This window comes from Fukomys damarensis, unplaced genomic scaffold (assembly GCF_012274545.1).
Source record: "Fukomys damarensis isolate Sample0158 unplaced genomic scaffold, DMR_v1.0_HiC HiC_scaffold_28, whole genome shotgun sequence".
Lineage (NCBI taxonomy): Eukaryota > Metazoa > Chordata > Mammalia > Rodentia > Bathyergidae > Fukomys > Fukomys damarensis.
In genome coordinates this window covers 40,572,009-40,594,533 of record NW_022900940.1, presented here as the reverse complement: position 1 = coordinate 40,594,533, position 22,525 = coordinate 40,572,009, and the positions used below count along the sequence as shown (strand labels likewise).

At 46.3% G+C, this 22,525-nt stretch overlaps 1 protein-coding gene across 6 annotated transcripts in view; it reads left to right on the top strand.

Moving 5' to 3' along the window:
• Positions 1-22,525, top strand: part of Cacna1d (calcium voltage-gated channel subunit alpha1 D) — a 325,064-nt gene that overhangs the window by 214,990 nt on the left and 87,549 nt on the right. For all 6 annotated transcript variants that reach the window (XM_010643039.2, XM_010643036.3, XM_033757092.1 and 3 more), the window contains exon 9: positions 9,831-10,000. In XM_010643039.2, the coding sequence (XP_010641341.1) occupies positions 9,831-10,000 (170 nt within the window). The remainder of the gene's footprint in view (positions 1-9,830; positions 10,001-22,525) is intronic.

The following is a 22,525-nucleotide window of genomic DNA, read 5'->3' as shown; positions in this document are numbered from 1 at the left end:
AAGCTGACTTGCACTGATTAAAATCAGTGGGTTACTTCAATTTTCCCCTTCTCTTTACATTTATATAAATTCTGCCTTTGTTTTTTGGTGAATTTCTGAAGCTTCTCTTTTACTAGAAATCTGAGTCCTGACAGTATTGTTTGCCCTGCCGTTGGAAGGGTTGGTGAATGTGTGTGTAGATAGCAAAGTATACAGTTTGTTTAGGTTTTATTTATATGAGTCCAATTAAAACAAATAGCATTGCAAACCAAGAATGAACCCTGTATCTAAAGATGATTTCCATGGCCCGTTTATTTTGGAGGGCATTTGAGAGAGAAAACTTTCCAGAGCTAATTGTGTGTCCTCCCTTTGCATTTGTGTCAGTCACATTTGATCTGCGCTTCCATTTGTGCACGTGGCATAGGCTTGGGTTCTCGTGCAAAACCCATGGCACTTGCCCTGCCGTGCAGGCTCTGATTCTGCTGAAGCTGCTGTCGGTTATTGGGTGAGACCCAAGGCTGGTGCAGTCACGGGTGAAGCAGGAGGCTCTGGCTTTAGAGGCTGGGCTTATTCTGCTGCATTCATCCTTCCCATCTAGAAGATTTTACCGTGAGCTGTGTGAGTGGGGCTGCGGGTGTACCGTTGCCTAGGGCCAGAAGTCCCTTGCAGCCATTTCATCTGAAATCACTCAGCCCTTGGGACTCCTGAGTGCTGATGCCACCAGACTTCCTGTCTACCAAGTCAAAGAGGGTGCCAGCCTGCTGCCCAGAGGAGGGACCAGAAAGGATGAAAGGATTGATTCAGAACAGGCTTGCATCCTGATTTCCCGTACGAGCTGTAGAGTCTGGGGTGAGGAGAGCAGCAGTGCCAGTTGGACACAGCATGGAGCAGTGTGTTGGAGTGCTGGCTGGAGTGGCACAGGGCCTGTTTGTGGTCTAGGGAAGACAGACCAAAAAGGTGTAGACCATCCTATGCTGCAGTTTCCCTGTGAGGTATTCGCTCCTCCTACAAAGACTTCTGTCTGTACTTCTTCAGAGTTTCCTAAGGCAACCCATTTCATCTTTGGGGAATCTGGATTGTTAGAAATGTCCATCTTACATTGTGCTGAAATCTGTTGACTTTAAACTTCCACTGGTCCCTGGAGCCCACAGCATGTCTGCCTCTTTCATGCAGCAGCCTCTTGGATATCACGCACCAACTCTCTTCTGCATCGAGCCCATCTTGTCCACATAGGCAAGTGGGACAGCAGTCAGCCCTGGCAAAGAAGGTCCATGCTAGCTGAGATGACAACACTGGTGTGCCAGACCTAGAGGACGGGAGGTGACAGTGACCACAGAGTGGGGATAGTTGGGTCAGCAATGACAGGCTTCTTGGGTGCTTTTCCAAATCATAGTGATGGAAAACTGAAGACTTTATGAAAACTTACTTTTATCACATTTTTATTGGTGTTAAGTCCAGGCCATTACCAGTGTTTAATGAGTACCTTCTGTCTCCCCCCATTCACCATTTTCTTCTTACTTTGATTGCCTCGTCACATGTCACATATAAAAGCAAACTGATGGTGACCCTGTCAAATCAAACTTCTGTAGTTCTCCATTGCTTACATGGAGCGATCCAAGTTCCTTAGTTTTGTGTTTAAGGCCTTTCTCAGACTGATTCTAACTACTTTTGATCCTCATTACCCATGCGTCTGCCCCCTGCCCTTGCCTCCTGTGTGCCCATATTGAGGTGCTTAGGAGGGGATTCAATAACTGCATGGGCTTGAGTGCCCAACCTCATTGAACCTCAGTTTCTAAAGAGTGAGGGTAGTCTTAGTCTCCCTTCATGGCAGAAACTGATTGGCGAGGCTGAGCAAAAGCTCTGCACTGGGCTCTGTTAAGGTGGTATCTATAGGAGGGGATGTGCATAGCTGGGTCTTGCTGCTCAGTGACAGAGTGCTCTTGTGACTCAGAAGCAAGCAGAATCTATTTGGATATGGTAGCCAGGGACTGCATCATCAAAAGGGTGGGACTTGAGCAGTCTTGAAAGGTAAGCTGGAATTCAGAAGGAGTGGTGAGGGCTGCTCAAGTGTATGGAATTCCATAGGCAGAGCCTCTGAGGGTGGACGAAATGAGACAAGTGGCCAAATTACAAAGCGTGCATTTAGAAGGTAGGTAAGTAAAGTTGGAAAAGCTTGGGAGATGACCAGAATTCATTTGACCGTGATTCTTGAGCACCATGGTGAGAAGCTATGAGGCATTTTGAGCGGGTCACCAAGGTGAAGTCTGTCCCCGCAGTAGTCACCTGGAGCAGAGCGGAACTGCCTGGCCCCATGATCTGCTGTGGCTGCCTTGGTGGGTGAGGTGTGTACAGACTGATCCAAGGAAGACACTGTCGTGGTCTTGTTGGGCTGTCATGGTTCCATACTAAGTAACTGTTCTTTAAAAAGGAAAAATTTCTAACATTCTAAGGATAAGAAATGTATCACATGCAGTCTGTATTGATAAGGGAAATGGCATGCTAGTGGAGGAGGCTGCTCCAGGCAGCATGTCTGGGCCTAGGGACACTGTTTCATGCTTCTGGGCAATTGCAGCAATCATGGGTTTCCTGTCCTATAGAGATGTATGTATTCTGGCCTCTTAAATAAGAGTACAGCACTATTTATTGTATGTGTTTTTTTGGTGCACATCCTTCTTATATCCCTGTTAGAAGTGGGCACTGTGGAGGAGACAGAGATATGGAAAGAAATACATAAGAAACGGACAACATTGTCCATTCTTGCCAGCACCTTATGATCTAGCTGGTAAGCTGAAATGGATCTATAGCAGCAACTGCATAATTGATTGATACAGTTATTTTTCTAAGTGCATAAAATGTTTTCCATTTGGAGGTAATTTCAAACATACTGAAAAGTTGCAAAAATAATGCAGAGAGCAATCTTTGTACCCTTTGGCTCAATTTGCCAACTATTAATATTTTATCTCATTTGATTTTTTTCATTTGATATCTGTTCATAAGGGGTTTAGACTGGTCTTTAAGACATATTTCATAATTCATTACTGTCTGTAGTTATTCTGGTACTCAAATTTTCTCAGATTTGGCCAGTAGGAAATGTTCCTGGAGCTCCTCTGTCCTTAGAGCATGTCTCCATGTTTTTGTTTTTTGAGCATTTCCTATTTTCTTCATCTGGTATCTATCCTGCCCTATCTCTGGAGTCAGCCAAATCTCTAGACACCCCTGTTTTCTTTTCATGAGGAATGTAATGAGAAGATAAGATGTGGGTACAGTATGCTTGTACCTGCCAGGGTCTGTTTCCTCTAAATCCTTTTAACAGACAGAACAAGGACATATACATTTGTTTTCATATATACATACACATAATTAAATAGACACATGTATTCATGCACCAGTATCTTCATGCATTGAACCAGAAAATGATACAGAAGTGATCAGCAACAAAATTCAGCTGTTCTGGGATTCAGAATCCAGATACTTGGAAAATAACAACTTGGTGAAGAGGAAAAAAATAAGTAGATAAGGGAGTCAGGAAGGAACTGACAGGAAAATAAATTACATAGAATTTGGAAAAACAGACCACAATACAGAGGAAAGAACAAAGCCATTTGGAAGCTCACCCCAGCTCCCATGAAAGGGAAGCTGCCTCTGTAAACCCAAGGTAAGTTCCAGCAGCTCCAAGAAGAAACAGTGGACTGGCCCAGTGGTATAAGCCCTGGGAGGAGTTCATGGCTATTGTGAACTGCAAAAGCAGTGCAGGCTTTGCACTGAGGTGATTTCTTCCACATGACAAGCAACAGCTTGAAAGGAAGTGTAGTAGAGCACCCACGATCTTGACAGATAGTGCTTAATCAGGTGCCATTTCAGGAAGTGGTTGGTTATTTAAATCTGAGACTCAGAACAGTTAGAACAACTTCACTTCAGGGTTCCCACTATAACTCTGCCACAGTGACTGGGTGAGAGCCATGGGAGGCAGTCAGGAATGGGGAGCAAGCTAGACAAAGAAATTCCTGAGAAGGTTATGCTCAAATGGGGAAGACATAGGCCCTGCCTTCCATTGTGAGAAGCCAGGCCAGAAAACAGTTGGTTCAGAAAGTTCTGGCATTAAGTGCTTTAACCTTCACCCTGCTTTCTATATCCAGCGCAGATAAGAAATCCAATTGTTTTCTCCATCTCCAAACATGAGCAAGGACACACCTCAGCTTGTGACGATAGTCTGGGGTAAAAAGCGGGGACTCTGGAAAAGGAGGAAACCTCATAAACATATAGGTCATAAAGATAGGTGAAGAAAACCATCAATTGCTGGATTCCAAAGCTGTGGATCCTGGAAAGAAACGACTCATTCAAAAATAGAGAAAAAAATTTTTTTTTATGTTTTTGGGCTTCCTCCCCCACCTTCCTCCTCCTTTCTCCTTGGAATTTGGGGAATGTTCTTTTTACCTTTTTTTTTCTTTCCCTCCTTTTTTCCTGTTCATTATTTTTATTCTTGATATATTTTCTTTTTTTTCTCCCTTCTTTCCCTTTAACTTCTTTTTCTTGTTTGTTCCTTTCTGTTAACTGTAGTCTAATTCTATAGATACCCTTCTACTCCTTAGTAAGATCTTTTGTCTCATTTTTCTCTCCCCCTTATCTCTCATTGTTTAATTTTTCAACATTTTATTCTTTCATTCTTCTGTTCTCAATCCGCATTATCTGTAATGGTATAACAATTAAGCTTTACTAATCTCTAAATAGTTAATTCTGTTATTGTTAAATTCTTTTCTATTGTTAGTGGAAGAATTGTTGTCACATTGGATATTTACTATCTGTCAATATTTGATGTCTTAGTGTTTATACTGTAATTATAGATACCTCTTCTATGTGTAATGGTGGTACATAATTGATATGTCAACATCCAATCTTGGATGGTATTATTGTCGCTTGTTGTCAGAATCGCACAGTTGTTGTTAGAAATAGGTTTTTCTCTCTACACCACTATCTAGATTAGTTTTGTATCAGTAATATGACTGTGGTCCATTTCAAGAAAACTGGGTACTGGGCCATTTACACTGCATCCTCCCCTCCCCCAATGGAGGTGGTCAGATTTCAGGACAGGGCAAAAGACTGTAGCTAGCCATGCCTAATATGCATTGCTAAAAGGCAAGAACTAAGGAGATCACCATACTAGCAACAAAGACTTTCCACTGTAAGCACCCATGTACCTCAGCACAAAAACAAAAAAACAATACAAATATGAGAAGACAAGGCATCAGAATGCCTCCTGAAACTCCCAATACCCACAAAGCCTGTCCATGGGGTAATAAGAGGAAGGAAAACAGAAGCCACATAACCAAATTATTCAAAAGGATAACAGAGAAGATTAAAAAACAGAACAATAATTCTGCCTTTGGTGGGCCCACAAGATGTAACTCAACAGATAATGGATATGATAAAACAATCAGGGAGCTTCCAGAGGACACTAATAAAAAACCAGCTGAACTAAACAAAACAGAAAACATGAATGTCCAGTTTAGCAAACAATAAGAGTCCTCGAAAAGGTTCCAACCAGAAATACAGGAGATTAAAAATTCCACTGAACGTATGGGCAACAGTAGCAACCAGTGTGAAAACAAGAGCGTCAGAACTAGAAGGCAGGGCTGCTGTCAGAGACCTATTCAGAGATAAAAACAAGAGAACATGAAAAATGGATCCAGCAGCTGCTAGATGATGAAAAGAAGATGAATTTAAGAGTATTTGGAATAAGTGAAAAATCAGAAGCAGCACAAATGGCATTAAAAAACCTGTTGACTGAAATAACAAAACTTTCCAAATGTACGGAAACAAATATACAGATAAGTGAGGCATATAGAGGCCCAAATGGTCATGATCAAAAGAGAACCTCTGCATAACACATCTTAGTCAAAATCCCAGAATCCAGCATAGGGACAGAATCTTAAAAGCTGTTACAGAAAAGCAATGAACGCCTTATTAAAGTAAACCCATTAGAATTACAGTAGACTTCTCAACATAAATGATAAAGGCCAAGAGAAATTCAGATAAAGTCTTTCAAGCCCTAAAAGATTACAGCTTCCAACCCAGACTTATATATCCTGCAAAACTTTCTTTCAAAACTGATGGAAAAATAAAGTATTTCCATGACATGGAATTCTCAAGAAATTCCTGACTATAGAATCAGCACTACCAAATAATCTTAAGGCTTTCCTAGAAATAGGCAATAATACCAATAATGACAATAAATCAAACAGTGAAAACAAAAGACAGGGTGAGCGGTAAAGCAGAGGGTGGGGGAGGAAATCAACAATGGTGCAATGAGAGGAACACGTTAGTACCTTTTAGTAATAACCTTCAGTGTGAATGGTCTTGATTCCACAATCAAAAGATACAGATTGGCAGAATGGATCAAGAAACAAGACCCAGTGACATGCAATATACAAGAAACACTTAATTGAAAATTTTAAAGATTCAAAATCAAGGGATGGAACACAGTATTGCATGCAACAGGAATCCAGAAGAAAGCAGGAGTCACTATCCTAATTTCAGACGAAGTCTACTTCAAACCAAAAGGCAAAGACAGTCACTACATTTGGTTAAGGATATCATTGAATAGAAAGAGATAACAAATATGCAACAAACTCTGACATGCCTAACTTCATAAAACAAGTGCTACTGGGCATAAAGTGATGAGATAAATAGCAACACAGCTATTACCAGGGACCTTGATACCCTAGTGTTACAAATAGATCGCCTAGACCAAGAAAAAAAAAAATCAAAAAGGAAATATCAGAGCTGAACCAAACTTTGGAACAAATGTACTTAATAGATATCTACAGAGTATTCCACTCAACAACAGAATATATATTCTTTTCATCAGCACAGGAACCTTCTCCAAAATATACACATAATATCTTAGTGATGGGCTTCTTAGAAGATCATGAAGTCCTATGCAAGAGGAGTAACTTCTTTTAGTCATTCACTGAGGTACAGACAGGATGCAGGGGACTTCCAGGAAGATTTTCCGAAACTGAGGGTTTGTTGTGGCAGGCATGGGTTTTCTCAGCGGAGAAGTGGTGTAGCGTTGATGTGGTATCTGCCTCATCGTAGTCTGAGCCCTTGGATCCCATATGTCTGCCTGTGTGTCTGCTGGGATCTGTAGCAGCTCAGAGTGCATCCAGAACTGTGCCTCATTTTCTCCCTTTGGAATTTGAGAAGGCTTTTCCAGTCACCTATGTTTTTCCTTATTCCTCTCTTCTGCCTAGACCAAGTGACTAAATATCATACATTTGAACTTTAAGTTTGTACAGTGCTTTGTGGTTTTTTTCAAGTATCACCTTACTGAATGTCTTATTTAACTCATGTGAAACAGAACAAGTATGCTGTTTTGCAGGTAAGAAAAAAAAATGGAAGCTCAGAAAAGAAAGTTTGGAGCTGGGACTAGAATCCAGGTCTTCAGACTCAGTGCCCAGGTGGTCTAGGAGGACTGAGGAGGCACCTTTTCTTACCATATAGGCCACCGCCTCCTGTACCCTTCCTCCATCCTGTCCTGTAGTCAACAAGAGATTTGTTCCATGTAAATCCCAGTTCTGTCCAAATCCATCCATGTTATCTGTCTGGTAGGTATCAATGCCACTGAGAATTGTCTGAAATCAATTTAGAGGGTCTATATAAACGGCTTTGTTATGTGAACTTTTGTAATAGTGACCATTATTTTAAATGAGTGGGTCATAAATAAGGACTTAGCAGTTTTTTTTAATTCATGAATTTTAGTCCTAGTCAGTCGGGTTTTACTTATGCCTGCTTAACTGTTCCAATAGCCAAAAATGTGCAACAGTTGCAGCTTGTTAGAGATAGATTTTTATAGTTCTAATGTAAACAAATAAAATATGATAAAATTTTATTTTATGAGGCTCTTAAGCTTCACAGGGTAACTCTTTCACTGTCTTTGCTATTTTAAGAGCTCAGATCAGATTTGAATCCAACATAAGAATATCCTGTCTATATCTAATCCTCTACATTTATATGCTGAGTCCAGAATTAAAACATTTTAACAATAGATTTGAAGGTCTGCTTGTTCTTTATAGCATGTTTAAGAGACGAGGTTATACAGCATGCCTTCCTGTGGACACATGATACTCCCAAGTTGCGCAGAGATGTAATTCTTGATTGAATTGAGTGTGACTTTTTCAGAGTTCTAAGTAGTTTGGTGAACTTACCCAGGAATGCACTCTGCATTTCCTGTATCTCAGGACTCCTCGAAGGTCTGGAACCCCTAGACTGTTCTCGGTGTGGTTTGTGTGAGCAGCAACTCTCAGCCCTCCAAGACCCGTCTTTCTGAGGCAGGACAGTGTTCTCCTGGGAGGGCAGAGCTCCTGTCTCCCCTGCCAGCCCCTGAGTCGGCTTTCTGTGAGTGCCTCCGCGACACCCACAGCCTCTCCTCCTCCCTGATGTCCCAGGGGCGAGTGGAAATGGAGCAGCCTTACCAGGTCCAGGGATCAGGTGGGGGTCTGAGAGGTGGGGTTATTTAGGGACAGTGGGTAGGGTCGTTTCTCATTGTGGGCAGGTGGTAATGCCTTAGCAAGGAGCCAGCTTCTTGCCCAGAGTGTTGATATCACTGGGTTTCAAGTCTCTTCAGCCCCTCGAGGGTCTGGAGTTGAGGGCATGATGAGAGAGGATGTGGTTAGCTTGATAAAAGCAGGTCATTCCTCTCTTGTCAGTCATTAGGTGCCTGGAAAGGAGATGTGCTGGCTCTGAATCAGAAGGTCAGCGGGCAGGACGACAGCTGTCAGAATCAAGGGGTCTGGGTGTAGAACGTTCCCTGCCTGTGACCTCACTTGCTTTCCCAGAAGCTTTTCAGTTGTGCTTTCTAAATCTGTATCTCACCTATCTTGGCTCCTGTAACAGTTGATAGTTGGAAATGCAGATGGTTCCTCGTACATAAAAATTGGGTAATTGTCCACCTGACTCTCAGACTTGCCTGAATGAGTGTGGGATTTTATATATATACACAGATACAGGGTTGTAGATGCAGAAGGCAGAGTAAACAGTGAACAGTTGGGAACATTTGCATGTCTGCCAATGCCTTTCCAGGGCAGGTGTTCCCATAAGTGGGCAACAAATTATACTGCCTCTTCCCCTCCTGCAGCAAAGACTTTTGGGGAAAGATCATGGGAAGAAGCAAGGGTGAAGGAAAGGAGTAGTTCCTTACTGCGACTCATTCCTGCAGGGAAGGGAGAACTGGGTTGTAAGGATGGGTCTGCCAGACCCTGTCCATTCTGGCCTGAAGCTGTAGGGGTTGGGAAAAGATGCCTGTCGTGGGCACTGGGGAGGACCAAAGACCACTCCCCCTTCAGGACTCTTGGCTTTGGCAAAGGGATCAGCACAGGATATGAATGCAGAGTTTTATCCACAAGCGTTGAAGAAGCCCCAGGTCAGGCACTGTGTTTGACTTCAGTGTGACCATTTGGAAACCTCCTCTTTGAAATGCGATGCCAGGTATCAGGAGAGGCTCTGGGGAAGGAGGGCCATCTCTGAGGTGAGGCAAGTGTCAGTGGCCCACCGTGGTAGTACATGGTTTTTCTGGCTTGGGCTCCTTTAGATGTCTGTCACCCCGAAGGCAGCCCATTTCCTAACATATTATGCATGTGTGTTGGTGTGGCCTCTGCACATCTGACCCCCACAGTCTTGCTTACGGAGACACTGTGTTCTATCCTGTATATGTGTGTGGCTCCCTTGTTGTGCTTATGTGGCTAAAGTCAGTGTTGTGTGTCCTGCCACAAGCCATTGTGCAGCAGGCCAGACAGCTTGTGATGCAGGCCCCCAGGGATGTCCTGACACCTGCTTGTTCTCTTTGCTTCCTTCAGAGAGTTCTCAAAGGAAAGAGAGAAGGCTAAAGCACGGGGAGACTTCCAGAAGCTACGGGAGAAACAGCAGCTGGAAGAGGACCTCAAGGGCTACTTGGATTGGATCACTCAGGCAGAAGACATTGATCCTGAGAACGAGGAGGAGGGTGGAGAAGAAGGCAAACGCAATAGTAGGTGCTGCTGTTCCTCGCCCTGACCACACAGACCCAGGGCCCTGCAGGTGCCCTGCTGAGGCTGTGGGGAGCGTGACATCGTCTTAGCGACCTCGCCTCCTACCTGTCCCTGGCACAGAGAGCGCAGGTGTTTTTATGCCAACTCTGGGTTCCTGGGTTCCTTACTAAAGTAAGGGGGTTTTATAGTTGAGGAGGGTTAGACAGTTGTACCGTGGGCCTCAGAAATTCAGTGAATGCCTGCATTCGTCCCAGACTACTGGAGAGGAAGTTTCTTCACCCCAGTGTTATAGGACAAGAACTGGAAGAGCAGGGCCTCCCTGCCCTCTCATTGACCTAAGGTGGCTCCCACCTGTGCTACCCATACAAAGCTAAATGCATAGCCCCTCGGGGGCTGGGAAGAAACCTGCTCACCATGCTATGCAGTTGTTAAAATGCCTGAGAGGCAGTGATGGTTGCTCTGCAACCAAGCTCACCTGCCTGGAACCCCACGCTGTGACATTGGGTGTCCTGCAGTACTTTCTGCAATAGTCATAGCGTGATAGTTGGTCAGCCACTGGAACTAATTGCCACTGTCAGTCACAGTATTTCTTTTCCTGTGAACTTTTTTCTTTTCCTGCAGTTCTGCTACTCTTTCTGGTCCCACTTGGGTGTCCCGTAAAGGTAGAAAGTGAAACCCAGCATTGTGTTTGACTACAATGCTTGTGTTTGTTTTAAATGTGGAATAGTTGGTAGTAAGGAGCAGGAACATATTTCAAGGGTCCACGTCCAGGGAGAAGCCTGTAGAAGCTGCTGAGTCCCACCATGCAGAGCCCTCAGGTGTTGTGGTCTACTCCCTCTCTAGGAAGGGCAGCCCTGCTCACAAGTAAATGCAGCATAAGGAATCGAAGTCCTGGGGCACACACAGAGGCAGTGTTGCTGTAGGAGTTGGGAGGAGGATCTCCCGTGGGTGGGGGAATTTGAGCTGCATCTTGAAGGATGGATAGATTTGAGTTATGACAGTTGGTACTGGGAGAAACCTGACTCAACAGAGTGGCATGAGGTGAGCAGGGGTCAGGCTCAGGGAGGACGGGAGGGCCCTGTTTTGGGCAGGAGCACAGAGCGTGTGAAGGTTAAGGTTAGCACTGTAGTAGGAAGGGTGGGAAAGTCAGATCTGCACCTCTTAGCAGGCAGCAGTGTGTAGAGGCCCAGGCTGGAGGGACGCGTGCATAGTACAAAGGACTCTTGACTGGGTCGGCCTGTGCGTTTCTGGGACTAGGACTCCTGTGAGTCTGTGTTGTCAAGGGGAGGGAGGATTTTGTGTTGTGGCTTCCTGAGTAAAGCCTGTGTGCAGATGAGGTTCAGAAGAGTCTAACCCTCCAGCTTTCTGACCCTGAACCTTCCCAGGCTCAGGAAGAGGTGAGGGCTTTCAGCACCTGAGGATTAGGAAACCACTGCCCAGAGACAGTGGGAGGCTTTCTAGAGCTGAGTGTGTTTGTTGACTGTGTGATCAGAGCTGATTAATGGCCATTTGAGTTCCACAGTCGGTGATGCATCTGCTAGGTGATTAGAGTAAGAAGAGCACCGGCGCATTCTCAGCACAGTTCTACGTGGGTGACCGAGCCAGCCTGAACCCTGTGGTCCTCTCAGGGCGTCTGTAACTGGCCCTGTTGCTGGCAACAAGACATCTAGGTGCAGCTTAGAGATGCCTACCCAGTGTGCTCCTTGTCATTTGCAGATTGCAGCTTGGATGCTGACCTGTGGAGGCCCAGTGACCCTGTACTTCTCCCTCCTAAGCCCTGCCTATGGGGTAAACCAGAGGAAGTGATACCTCTTTTTCTTGGAGAGCACCTTTCTTTGCTGGTTTAGATGTGTCCCAGGGAACTGAGTGAGGTCCTCTTGCAGGCTGGTGGCCTATCTTTTTATTGCTCCATCTCTAGAAGAGTCATCAGCGACCTAGAATCTGTTGTTACTTATGTCAGATGTTATAGAGCTGTTTTCATGGTCCGTGATTTGAGAAGCGATTTCACTGGAATGGAGAAGCTTTCTGGGGGTCTTAAGGGTTCACTGTTTCATCTGATCCCAAGCATCTCCTGGGTCCTGCCACTGTCTATAAAGAACCTGACTATGGCATGAGTAGACCAATGCCTGTGCCTTTCAGAGAAGTTACCCTGGAGGGAAGACAGAAGGCAGTGGCTGAGTGTAAGACAGACTGCAAAAGATGGCATCATAATGGAGGACTTTGCTGTGTGAATCCAGAAGGACAGAGTGATGCTGGCTAAAGGGCGTGAGTGGATGGTTGGGACACAGGAAGGCCCCATGGAAGAGACAGCATTCTCGCTGAGCTCTAAGGAAAGGGCATCCAGTAGCTACAGAGGGTGTGGTGGCTTCAAGATGAGGAAAGGGCTCGGAGAAGGTGCAGAAAGTGACAGATACTTAAAGCCCTTAAATGTGTTGTTTATAATAACATCAGTGAAAGAAACAAAGCCCTTTTTAAAGCTGTAGATCTCCAGAATTAACTCTGTTACTGGAGTTCCCAAGCCCATAAAGCTGTAGTATGTCTTTGAAACATCAGCATTATGGTTTCTACTATGCACACTGTTGTGTGACTCAAAATGATTACCTAGCCTAGTGTTTGATCCAGTGTAGCAAATACTTCTTTGGCTCACCCTTCTTCTTTAGAGAGCTCTTTTTGCGAGTTGCTGGGGTTTCCTGGGGAGCAAGACTCACAAGACTTCCCAAGTCATCAGATTGCCAGAGCCTCAGTGATTAGGATTTCAATAACGGCATAAATCCCAGGCTCTGGGAGCCATGTTGAGATTTAACTGATTTAAGAAGAGAGCCCCAGATCTCCTCTTGATGAGAAGCGGAGCTTCCCCGAATATACACCTTAGCAGCCCAGACATTCTAGAGAAGTCAGCACGATGGGGGCTCCTCAGGCCTCCCTTGGTGGCCAGTCTTTTGTTCCTGTCACAGCCAAAACACCAGGAGGAGTGGGTTCAGCCAGTCCCCCCTCGCCTGTCAGTCCTGGCCCTATCACCTGAGCGTGCCTGGCCGGCACCTATCCCCATGTATCTGATTAGCAGGCAGCCAAAATGAGGGTGTTGCCAGAGTGCTTGCTGTGGTGTCGGCATCCTCCCCGTGTGTGTGAGATCCACCACACGTGCTTCACACCCCAGCCCAGCTCCTGTGTGTCTCTAGGGAAGGGGGGGTACAGTGCCCGGGCCTCCTGACTTCATCTGTACCGGGTCGCCATGCCAGTCTGACTGATGGCCGTTTTCAACTCGGCCTTGGGTGTGAGGCAAGCAGTTTGCTCTTAGGCACTGAGAAATTAAGTGACTGTGTGAGAAGAAGCCCTTTGTGATGACTGAAGCTTCACTTAGATGAGCTGGGGTGGGAGTGGGTAAGTCATTCCTACCTGCAAGTGTCTGTGAGCTCAGAAGAGGCAAAAGGCTTTGAACTGCAAGGCATTTTGATGCCCTTCCTCTGGAATTGACTGTTTGTGACTTGGAATGTGGTCTTCAGTGTTGGCAAATACCCGGTATCTGAGAGTCCTATGCTCTTGTTCTATAAGAAGGTAATAAAGGTATATATCCACGGGGCCACTGAAAAGGTCAGGGGTTTGATAACCAGTAGGAGTTGCCATAGCTGTAGTAGCACTTGAGGATGCTCCATTGTTTGACTCCAGGGAAACCTGGCCTAAGCAGAGATTTTTGAAGTTCTGGCTGAGCCTCGCATCCAGCCTCGGGGTGAGGACTCCCTCGTCAGTCCTCAGGACAGGGACCCTTTTGCTCAAACTGTGAGTTTCTCATGTATGGATGAAAAGTAAGCCTGCTCACTGGGTCACCTCTGAGATAAGGTGGCGCAGATCTGCAGCTCTCAGCCCCGTCTACTTTTCCATGCTGACTGTCGGAACACATGTCGAGGAAGTACTTGCAGAGGCTCTCTCCCATTATCTTTTCTCTGACCTGCTGCACGCCACTTGCGGCAGCCGGGGTGCCCAGCTGTGGCTGTACAGTAGTCACCTGGGGAGCCTGAGCCCTTCCAATGCCGCACTCCACCCTCGGAGACTCTGGCTCCTTCTTGGATGAGAGCCAGGGCTGGCTCTTTTTTAAGCTCCCTGGGGCTCCTGTGTATAACTCAAACTGGGAACTCCCAAGCAGCAGAACGCTTTTGTTGGTGGATATCCCACTGGCCCAGGCTTTCACTTCCGAGGAGAGGAGAGGCAGTTAGTTCCTAACCGATCTGTCGGGTGCCGGTGGTGCCAGGGAGCTTCACTTCGTGCATTCTTGGACTGCTTAAAATGTCAGTTCCATAAATTTGCTGTTAGAAAGCTAATGCTGCACAATTAATTGAATGGACAAGAGTCCCTTGGGAGTTATTTCTTGAGCATTTGGGGAATTTTTCAAGAATAATTTATTTAATTTTTTTTTTTTTTTTTTTTTTTTTTTTTTTTTTTTTTTTGCTGAGCTTCAAGTTTCTTAAGAAACCCTGCCAAATCTCAGAATAATTTTTTTAGACGTATGCAGCTGCTTCTGAGTTAACAATGGAGTTTTTCTAGGGCCATTAAAATCTGGAAGCCTGAAATTCTATTTTAGACTCTTCGCATTGTCAGTGATTAGTCTTTTAAAAAATAGCATTAAAAATAATAAAATCTCCTTAAAGGAAGCTCATTCTAAAATTCTGACCCCCTCCGAAAAGCAGGGCAGTTTCATTGCGGGAACAGAAACAACCAGTGATCCCTCTGAATGGAGTTCCTTAATGCCCAAGGAAGAGAGGGCACCTGAAGCCCTGGCTCTGCCCGTCCTCCAGTCCTCGGTGGTCCTAGAGGCTGTGGGCGCGGCCCTCGCACGACTCCAGTAGCCTCTCAGCTCTCAGGCATGGTGCTCCGGGTCGCCCCCGCTGTGTGTTTCGCCTGTGCTACCTGGGTGTCCTTTCCTGCAGTGTTTGCTTCAGGCATAAACAGAAAACCGGGGATGGCATAGCTCTTTGCAAGCACAAGGCCGTTGGCTGGTCTTCTGTGAAAAGATTGTATTTTTAAAATTTGATTTGTAAAACTGCTTTCATTACAGTTAAACTACCTCGTAGCACAGGCTCAAAACTGAAAATGTTCAGCTAAAGGCTATAAAGCAAACAGCAGCAGTGTGAGCGGCATAGGGTACACATGTGTCCCAGTCGCCGGCCGTCACTGGAGAGTCTGCTGTGTGCCTGCGGGGGGCACAGAGCCAGGGTCAGTGGCCGGCGGCTGTGTCAGAAGCCCAGCCGCACCCTCTGTATTGGGCTGGCATCAAGTGCCCGTTTTTAGAGGCGTCTTCCGTCCACCATTTCTGTAAGCCTTCTGAGAGCTGATGGGAGGTGGGCTTAGGGGCTGTTATCTCCCCACAGAAATGAGACGGAGCATGCAGCCGGGTTGGCGGTCTCCGGTCAAGGCTGTTTTTGTTGCTTATTTGTCTTTAATATATTTAGTTATAGAAGCAGAGCTTGCCTCCGCAGAGAATTCAAATCGTATACAGTGCTCTGTTCCTTCTCTTCCGAGGGGGCCAGACTTGGCAGTTCGGGGCTGCTTCCTTCCCATGTCACTCTCTGCACATGAGAGTGTAGGGCTTTGCATAGATAGTGTGCTGATCGGCTCCCACCACCGCATGTCCCGTACGTGTCTTTTTCCTTGAACTATTCACAAGACATCTCTCCGTACTCTTAAAGCAAAATTTTAGCCATTTTCAATAAATTGCCATTTTTAAAAACTGCTGTGGCGGAGTGACAGTCTACAGCGCATGACCTATTCTTTCCTGCCGCGGTCAGAGCTGCCTCTCTGCCCTTGTGTGATGACCTGGTCACTGTCACAAGACCCTGAGTGCCATGGGAGGAGGCATGGGGTGGGCTTCTGCCCTCCGCTCTGTACCTCGTACCAAGTGTAGTGTTTCTCCCACGTATGAGAAAGTTATTATCATTATTATTATTTTGGTATGGGGGATTGAACTCAGCACCTTGCACTTGTGAGGTAGGCGCAGTGCCCCTGATCCAAATCCCTGGCCTGAGAAAGTTATTGTTGACAATCGAATGGCTGTAGGAGAGCTGTACTAGTAACAACAAGTTATGTTTGGCCGTGCCTTGCCAAAGCCAAGAGCGGTGCTTATTCAGTGGTATCTCAGATCATGAACTTAATTTGTTCCATGACTCTGGAGAAGATGGCCGCATTTGTGTTCATGCAGGGAAGATGTCTAAGGTCATGCTCACCCCCTGATGGGGAGCTTGTGAACAGAAGCAAAATTTTGCCAAATGCTTCTGCTTGCAAACCGAGTTGTTAGCAACCAGAAGTGTTCGTGAACCGAGGCTTCACTGTACCTTATCTACTATTTACCTCTTAAAACAGCTTTGTGGAATGTGTGTACATCCAGCTGTTATTAACAGTTTACAGGTGAGGAAACTAAGGTACCATGTTCATGGTGGGTCAGTAAGTGATGGGGCTGGGATTAGACTGAGGCTGTCAGAATCCAAAGCCCACCTTTCTATTTCCACCTCTCCTGACCCAGATGGCAGTACTGGGTGGAATCACCCTGCCTGCCAGTACCTAGGGCCCCTGAAGTGCCCTTTCCCTACCAGCCTTGGATGGGAGACCAAACGTGGCTAACCTTTCTCTAGTGTCGGTTAGTTGGTTGTTTATTTAGGACAGGTTTGTAAAGATTTGTGCTTGTGTAGTGGCTGTAGCAGGTGACTGTCCCTTACCCTGAACTGTAGAAGTGTGTGTGTGTCAGGGGTCAGAGTCCTTTGAGCCTGGGCTCAGACAGCCTTACTGCCTTGAACCTCTTGTTTGCATTGTTGTTGCTGCCCTCTGCTGTATGGTAATGAAATTGCATGTGTTCAACCTGAAGGAGTCACAGTGGCCGACTTGCTAAAAGAGGATAAGAAGAAAAGGAAGTTTTGCTGCTTTCGCCAACGCAGGGCTAAAGATCACGGTAAATTACTGAAATGGAATTTTTTCTTCAGAAGACTCTTTGCCCACCGTCTCTGGTGCCTTTTCTTTTCACATAGGCATCGTGTGAAATGCATGTGCCATGTGGTGTGTTTGGAAGATGCCTATATTTAACTGCTTGATTTCTTTGAAACTTGGTCATGCTGTTTTCTTCTTGCCTTTCCTTAAAGTATGTGTTTTTACCAAGATGACATTGCAGTTTCCTTTTTGTCTGAACTGTACCTTATAAAGAAGCAGCTGAACCAACTCAGAAAATTTGATTCCGTATGAATATTCATAGACCGGAAGACAGACTCTTTAAACACTTCTCCACGAATGATGTTTTAAAATTTAAACTGTTTAGAAATTCCAGTAATATTATTTGATTGATTTTTTTTTCAGCCTTCATGTTTTAAATGGCTTCTTGCTCTTCCAGTCTCTGGCTGGTTTGCCCAGGACCATGCTAAAACTAGTAGTGGTTTCAAGTGGCTTCAAGAGTGAAGTTAAAAATAGATTTCTGGGATGCAAAGATTTTTGGCTGTACAAGTGAGAATAGGCTCATGTGGAAAAATCATTACATTTCAAGCTATATCCTGAAATAATGCTGGCCATAGCCCTTATCACAAGTCCCGACCGAGCAGGCAGGACCATCTCCCTGTGGACACGCATGATGCCAATAACAGGCTCCCTACCCTGCTCTGCTCAGGTTGCCATTGTGGGTGGACCATGACACAAAGTTTTGCCGGGGTATACTGACTCCGTCAAGCCTAGTGCTGTCACCAGGAGGGACCCTGAGAACATTCACACTGCGGGGCACAAAGCCAGGGAAGCAAAGGACAGATTCCAAAGTTTTTGGCTGTTTGTTTCTTTAAGTATCCTCTGCCGCACCTGGGAATGCGGGAGCTCAGAGGTTAGAGAAGTGGCCTGGAGCGATCCATGAATGGTCTGACCAGGGGTGGTAGCGGAGTCCCTGTCTCACAGAAAGCCTGAAAGAAGGGAAGGAAGGGAGGGTTGTCAGAGGGCGTGTGCCGCACACTGTGGCTCTGAGAAGTGGCAGGAAAATGAGCGTGCTGGAGCTTGGGCAGGGGCAGTGATGGGCTGGCTCGCTTAGCTGTAGCGTTTACAGTGCCTGTGAACAAGAGACTGGGCTTGTAGTTCCCAAGGGTCCCCACCAGGAGGATGAGCTTCAGCTAAGCGGGAGGTGCTGTCAAGAGCAGAATAAAAATGTCATTAAAAACTGCTTTAGAAATACAGCTCTGGGTGAGTTGTAAAAACAAGGTGAGTACTTCCTGTTGCCGGATTAAATGGGACAAACGGCCCCTGCCAATGCACATGCATGCTCTCCTACCCTTCTGAGTAAAGGCTTAGGCCTTGTGACTGTTTCAGGCATCTCCATTATTTTCCTGAGATCTTCAGGCAGAGGAAGCAGCCTATTATTGTCACGAAGCTAACTTCATTTTGAGTAGGAGTAGCCTTTAATTGCAGTGCCCGAAGGCTCTAGAGAAGGACCCTGACCCTGCTGGTGTAGTGGGGCAGTGCCCCGATGTGGATTTGGTGCCTCCCTCGTCGGTGTTCAGACGGAGTGTTGCAGTCTGAGCCCAGTTATTGTTTTGGACATGGAAACCTTGTTCCGGCCTTAACCCCACGTTCTCCAAGAAGAGCCTGGCTGCCTTACAGCAAAGAGAGCCTGCTACCTGGTGTCAGCTAAGCATGTCATCAATAGCGCGTGAACATGTCTGCCCAGGATATCTGTGTCCTTGTGGGCTTGCAGGCATGTTGTGTCATGGCTGTGAAAATAAACTGAAACCACAAGATCTTGGTTTCAGATGCGCTGTCTACTGAGAAGGCAGCACTGACTGCCACTGCTTGGTTGTGCAGCAGCGCCCCCTCTTCCTTCCTTGGAAGGGAAAAATGGTTTAGGCTGCTGGCACATGGAAGAAATGCTACAGGAAATCCCTAAGATGCAGGAAAGCCTGTCCTGCAGAGTAGAACAGATGAGTGAGGCCCAGCCTATCTGTGGATGAGCCTGCCCTGGTGGGAGCCCGGGCTCCATTTGACATGTGACAACTTCCCTTTGTGTCTCCATGACTACATGAACCAGCGTCTCCTGGGGCTGCCAGGGTCCCTGGGAGCTGCTCTTCCCAAGGCTGTGCTCCATTCCCTGGAGTAGTCAGCCCAGAGGGGCCTTGGAGTCAATTCTGGACAGGTCGAGTCCTGGCTACATTCCTGAGGGTACTTCTGATCCCTTGTCACCTGGTGGGGCTCAGAGAATGCAGGGCAAATCCCCTAGATGCTGTGTAAAACCGGAAAGCTCCTGGGTGTTTCTGCTTTCTTGCAGTCATAGCAGGTCAGAGGTAGATGAATCTTAGAGATGATGTAGTCCTACAACTCATTTTGCAGATTAGGTAGCTAAGTAGAAGCAGAAAGAGGCATTTGTTCCTGTATCATCTGACACTGCACACCAAGCTTTTCTGGTGTCTCTTCAGGAGTCTTGGACCTCATTCGTCTCCAGCATTTAAAGACATTGCTCTGGGGATTTGGCATGGCTGTTGGTGGTGGACATTGTTTTGAGGCTGCCTGCTTAGACCTGAACATAGTTGCTCTCTCATTCTCTCTTTTCCTGTGTGCATGTGCACGCATGCCTGCATGAATGTGTGTGTGTGGGTGTGTGTGTGTGTGTGTGTGTGTGTGTGTGTGTGTTGACTTGCCTCTGAATTCACAAGCCAGGCAGGATTGGTTGAGATTTCTGCTATCCATTAAGAGGGACAGTAGGTAGAGAAATCTGTATACATTGGTGAAAACTGTAGTTGTGACACTGATGTGAGAAACAGTGTGTTTTCCTTTCCAGTTACTTTTGTGTGGCATCCAGGCCCAGTAAACAGTCTTACAGAGAGACATGTGGCCATAGTCCCGGAGAGCATTCCAGGTGGGGCCTGGCCCAGGCTACCTGTGCCACAAGGGCCTTGGGAGATCGTCCACAGTGCACAGGGTCATCTGCCATCTGTCAGGCACCATCGTCTCCACCTCAGCAGCCCCCAGCACCTTTCTCAGTGCCCCTTCATGTTAGGCACAGGGGTCCGTCCTGGAGCATTTCCAGAAATTCCACAGCCTGAACAGATTGCACAGCACAGTCCCTGAGCCCTCCCAGATTCTGGAGGGTACACTGCAGTTCGAGCCGTCGTTCCTTGTAGATAATGGGCGTGTCCTAATGCCTAGTTCCACCCAGACTCACTGAGAATAGTTTCTTAAATTTTCAGAAAGAAACTTGCACAACAAAGCTCTAAAGTTCTCTAGAGTGTGTAAGGCAAAGGATTTAAAGCCTGTCCCTGTTCATATGAGCAGGGAGGGCGTCTCCCTGCACCTTGATGGTGTCTGGATACTTGTCAGCCTTGCACACTGAATGGCTGTGAGGGGACGGCCGTCACCCTGTGAGTTAGGGGTGGACATTTGTTCTAGAAACTTGCCTGTGGGTTTACTTTCATAGAGCTTTGTAGCTTTTTGTTTTCATTTTTATAAATTCCCAGTAGCCTCCAGTACAGCTTGATCTTTGTACTACTGCCTGTAGACCTCCTGAATATGGTCTGCTTATTTTCCAAGTGTCTGGGGACTAAGAAAAACCCAGTGCTGATGAGCAGTAGACCTGCTTGGCTTTGGAACTTTTTGATTTGTGAAATGTTAAGTACATATCAGTGTATATACTGACACTGAAATATATACCGGTATATTTAAGTATATCCCAAACCTTGGGGATGCACGGTGTGGTAGGAGGAGCATGGAGTGGGACTTGGGACAGCTTTCGTGCATCTGAGCTGTGTGTCCCAAGGTGAGTTGGTCCATTCTCTCGTCTGTGAAATACTGGAATTTGGTCCTATATCCTCACAAGCCCCTTGTTCCACTAACAGTAGATGATTTTTCACTCCTGATTTTTTAAAAATGTGGCTAAGATCCTCTTGGGGCTAAGTGAAATGAAACCCCTATCAATTTATTAATGTTAAAAAAAATGAATTCTAGGGCCGGGGATTTAGCTCGTTGGTTCTGCCGCTTGCTTCGCAAGCTCAAGGACCCGAGTTCAATCTCCAGTGCCCCCCCAAAATGAATTCTAGGTGCAAATGAAGGGTAAAATGTTTTAATGTATAAACAAAGTCTTCGGTTCTAACTACTGGGCCCAATTTCTTCAGTGCTTTGGAAAAGGAGTTGCTTTCCTCCTGTCCTTTATGAGGGATCCAGAGGCTGGAGCAGATCCTGAGGCTTCCACGGCCCTGTCTGAGCAAAGTTCCTCTGCGCAGATTAAAGAACCAAATCAAGGTCCGTCTCCAGAGCCAAAACAGGTGGCCCAGTTCTAGCACGCTGTCCTCGTCCTTCCCCGTCTCCTCCTCCTCTGTAGCTCCGGTGACATCATTCTGGAATAGGCAGATTTATCATGTGTCAGTGGCTCTGTAGGTGTCAAATAATTGTGACAGGAGAGTTACTTCGCCTGTCACAGGCTGAATTAGGCAGCGGTCGGTTTAAGACAGAAAAGATGCAAACCAAGAGGGGTGGCTGATGCTGACTGAGACGGAAGAGTATTCACCCTGGAAACTTCACTGCGATGATAGCAGTGGTCAGGGAGACATGACCCTTGGACAGGGTCACTCGGCTTGAGGGAGCACTAGAAGAGCTCCCCGGAGTCCTTCGTTTGTGAGCCTCATCCACTCACGCTGCTGAGGACCCAGCTTCTGCTGCCTCCCCCACCCCTTGAGTTCTGCCTACAACCCAAGAGATAGGCACTCCCCATTGTATAGGGGGCGGGGAAGGGATCGAATTTAGATCTGACCTCACCAGGAGTCTGCTCTCAGGCACGGTGCCCCACACCTAAGGACCCAGCTGGGAAAACAGGAGGACCCACCTTACCCTTAGGGCTGCCCAGACATGGGGCCAGGAGGTTCTCGGCCTCACTGTGTCTCTGGGTTTTATTTCTTATCGTTCCCTACACAATCTGAAGAACAGTCAGTACATTTCAGTCGCTAATAAATGGTACAGAGCCAGAAATGCAAAGTGCTGTCCCTTCCGCCTTCCCACAGGCAGGATTTAATTTATCTGTTTCAATCAGATCACTTTCAAAAATGAAGGTTTAAGAAATAAAATGCAACAACAGTACTAATATCAGTGTAAATCATAGCCCTAAAGAGTAAAAAGGCCATTTAGTGTGTTTCAACATTCACTCTTTGGTACATGTGAGTGATTTTCCCATATGACTAGTGTTAGATCATGAGCTGTTTAACAGTTAGACATGGAAATGCTTGTCAGGATTGTGGGTGAGCCCCCACCAGTTTATATAGACGGGAAACTGAAGTCTGGGGAGGGACAGGCATGGCCAGGGCCTTGGGTTCCCGGTGTGTTATGCCGCCCTCACCCTCTGGTGCCCTCTGTCACTGTAGTAACCACCCAGACCGCACTCACAAAGCCTGGGCCGGTTTGAAAAGGGTTTCCTGCTGTGATTTTCTTTGCCCTGTCTGTGAAGGGAAGGGTGGTGCTGGGCAGGGTTCAGTAGCAACCAGCTTCTTTGACTGTTATAGTCTTCTGGTCGTCTTGCTGAGGTCAGAGCATGGAGCAGC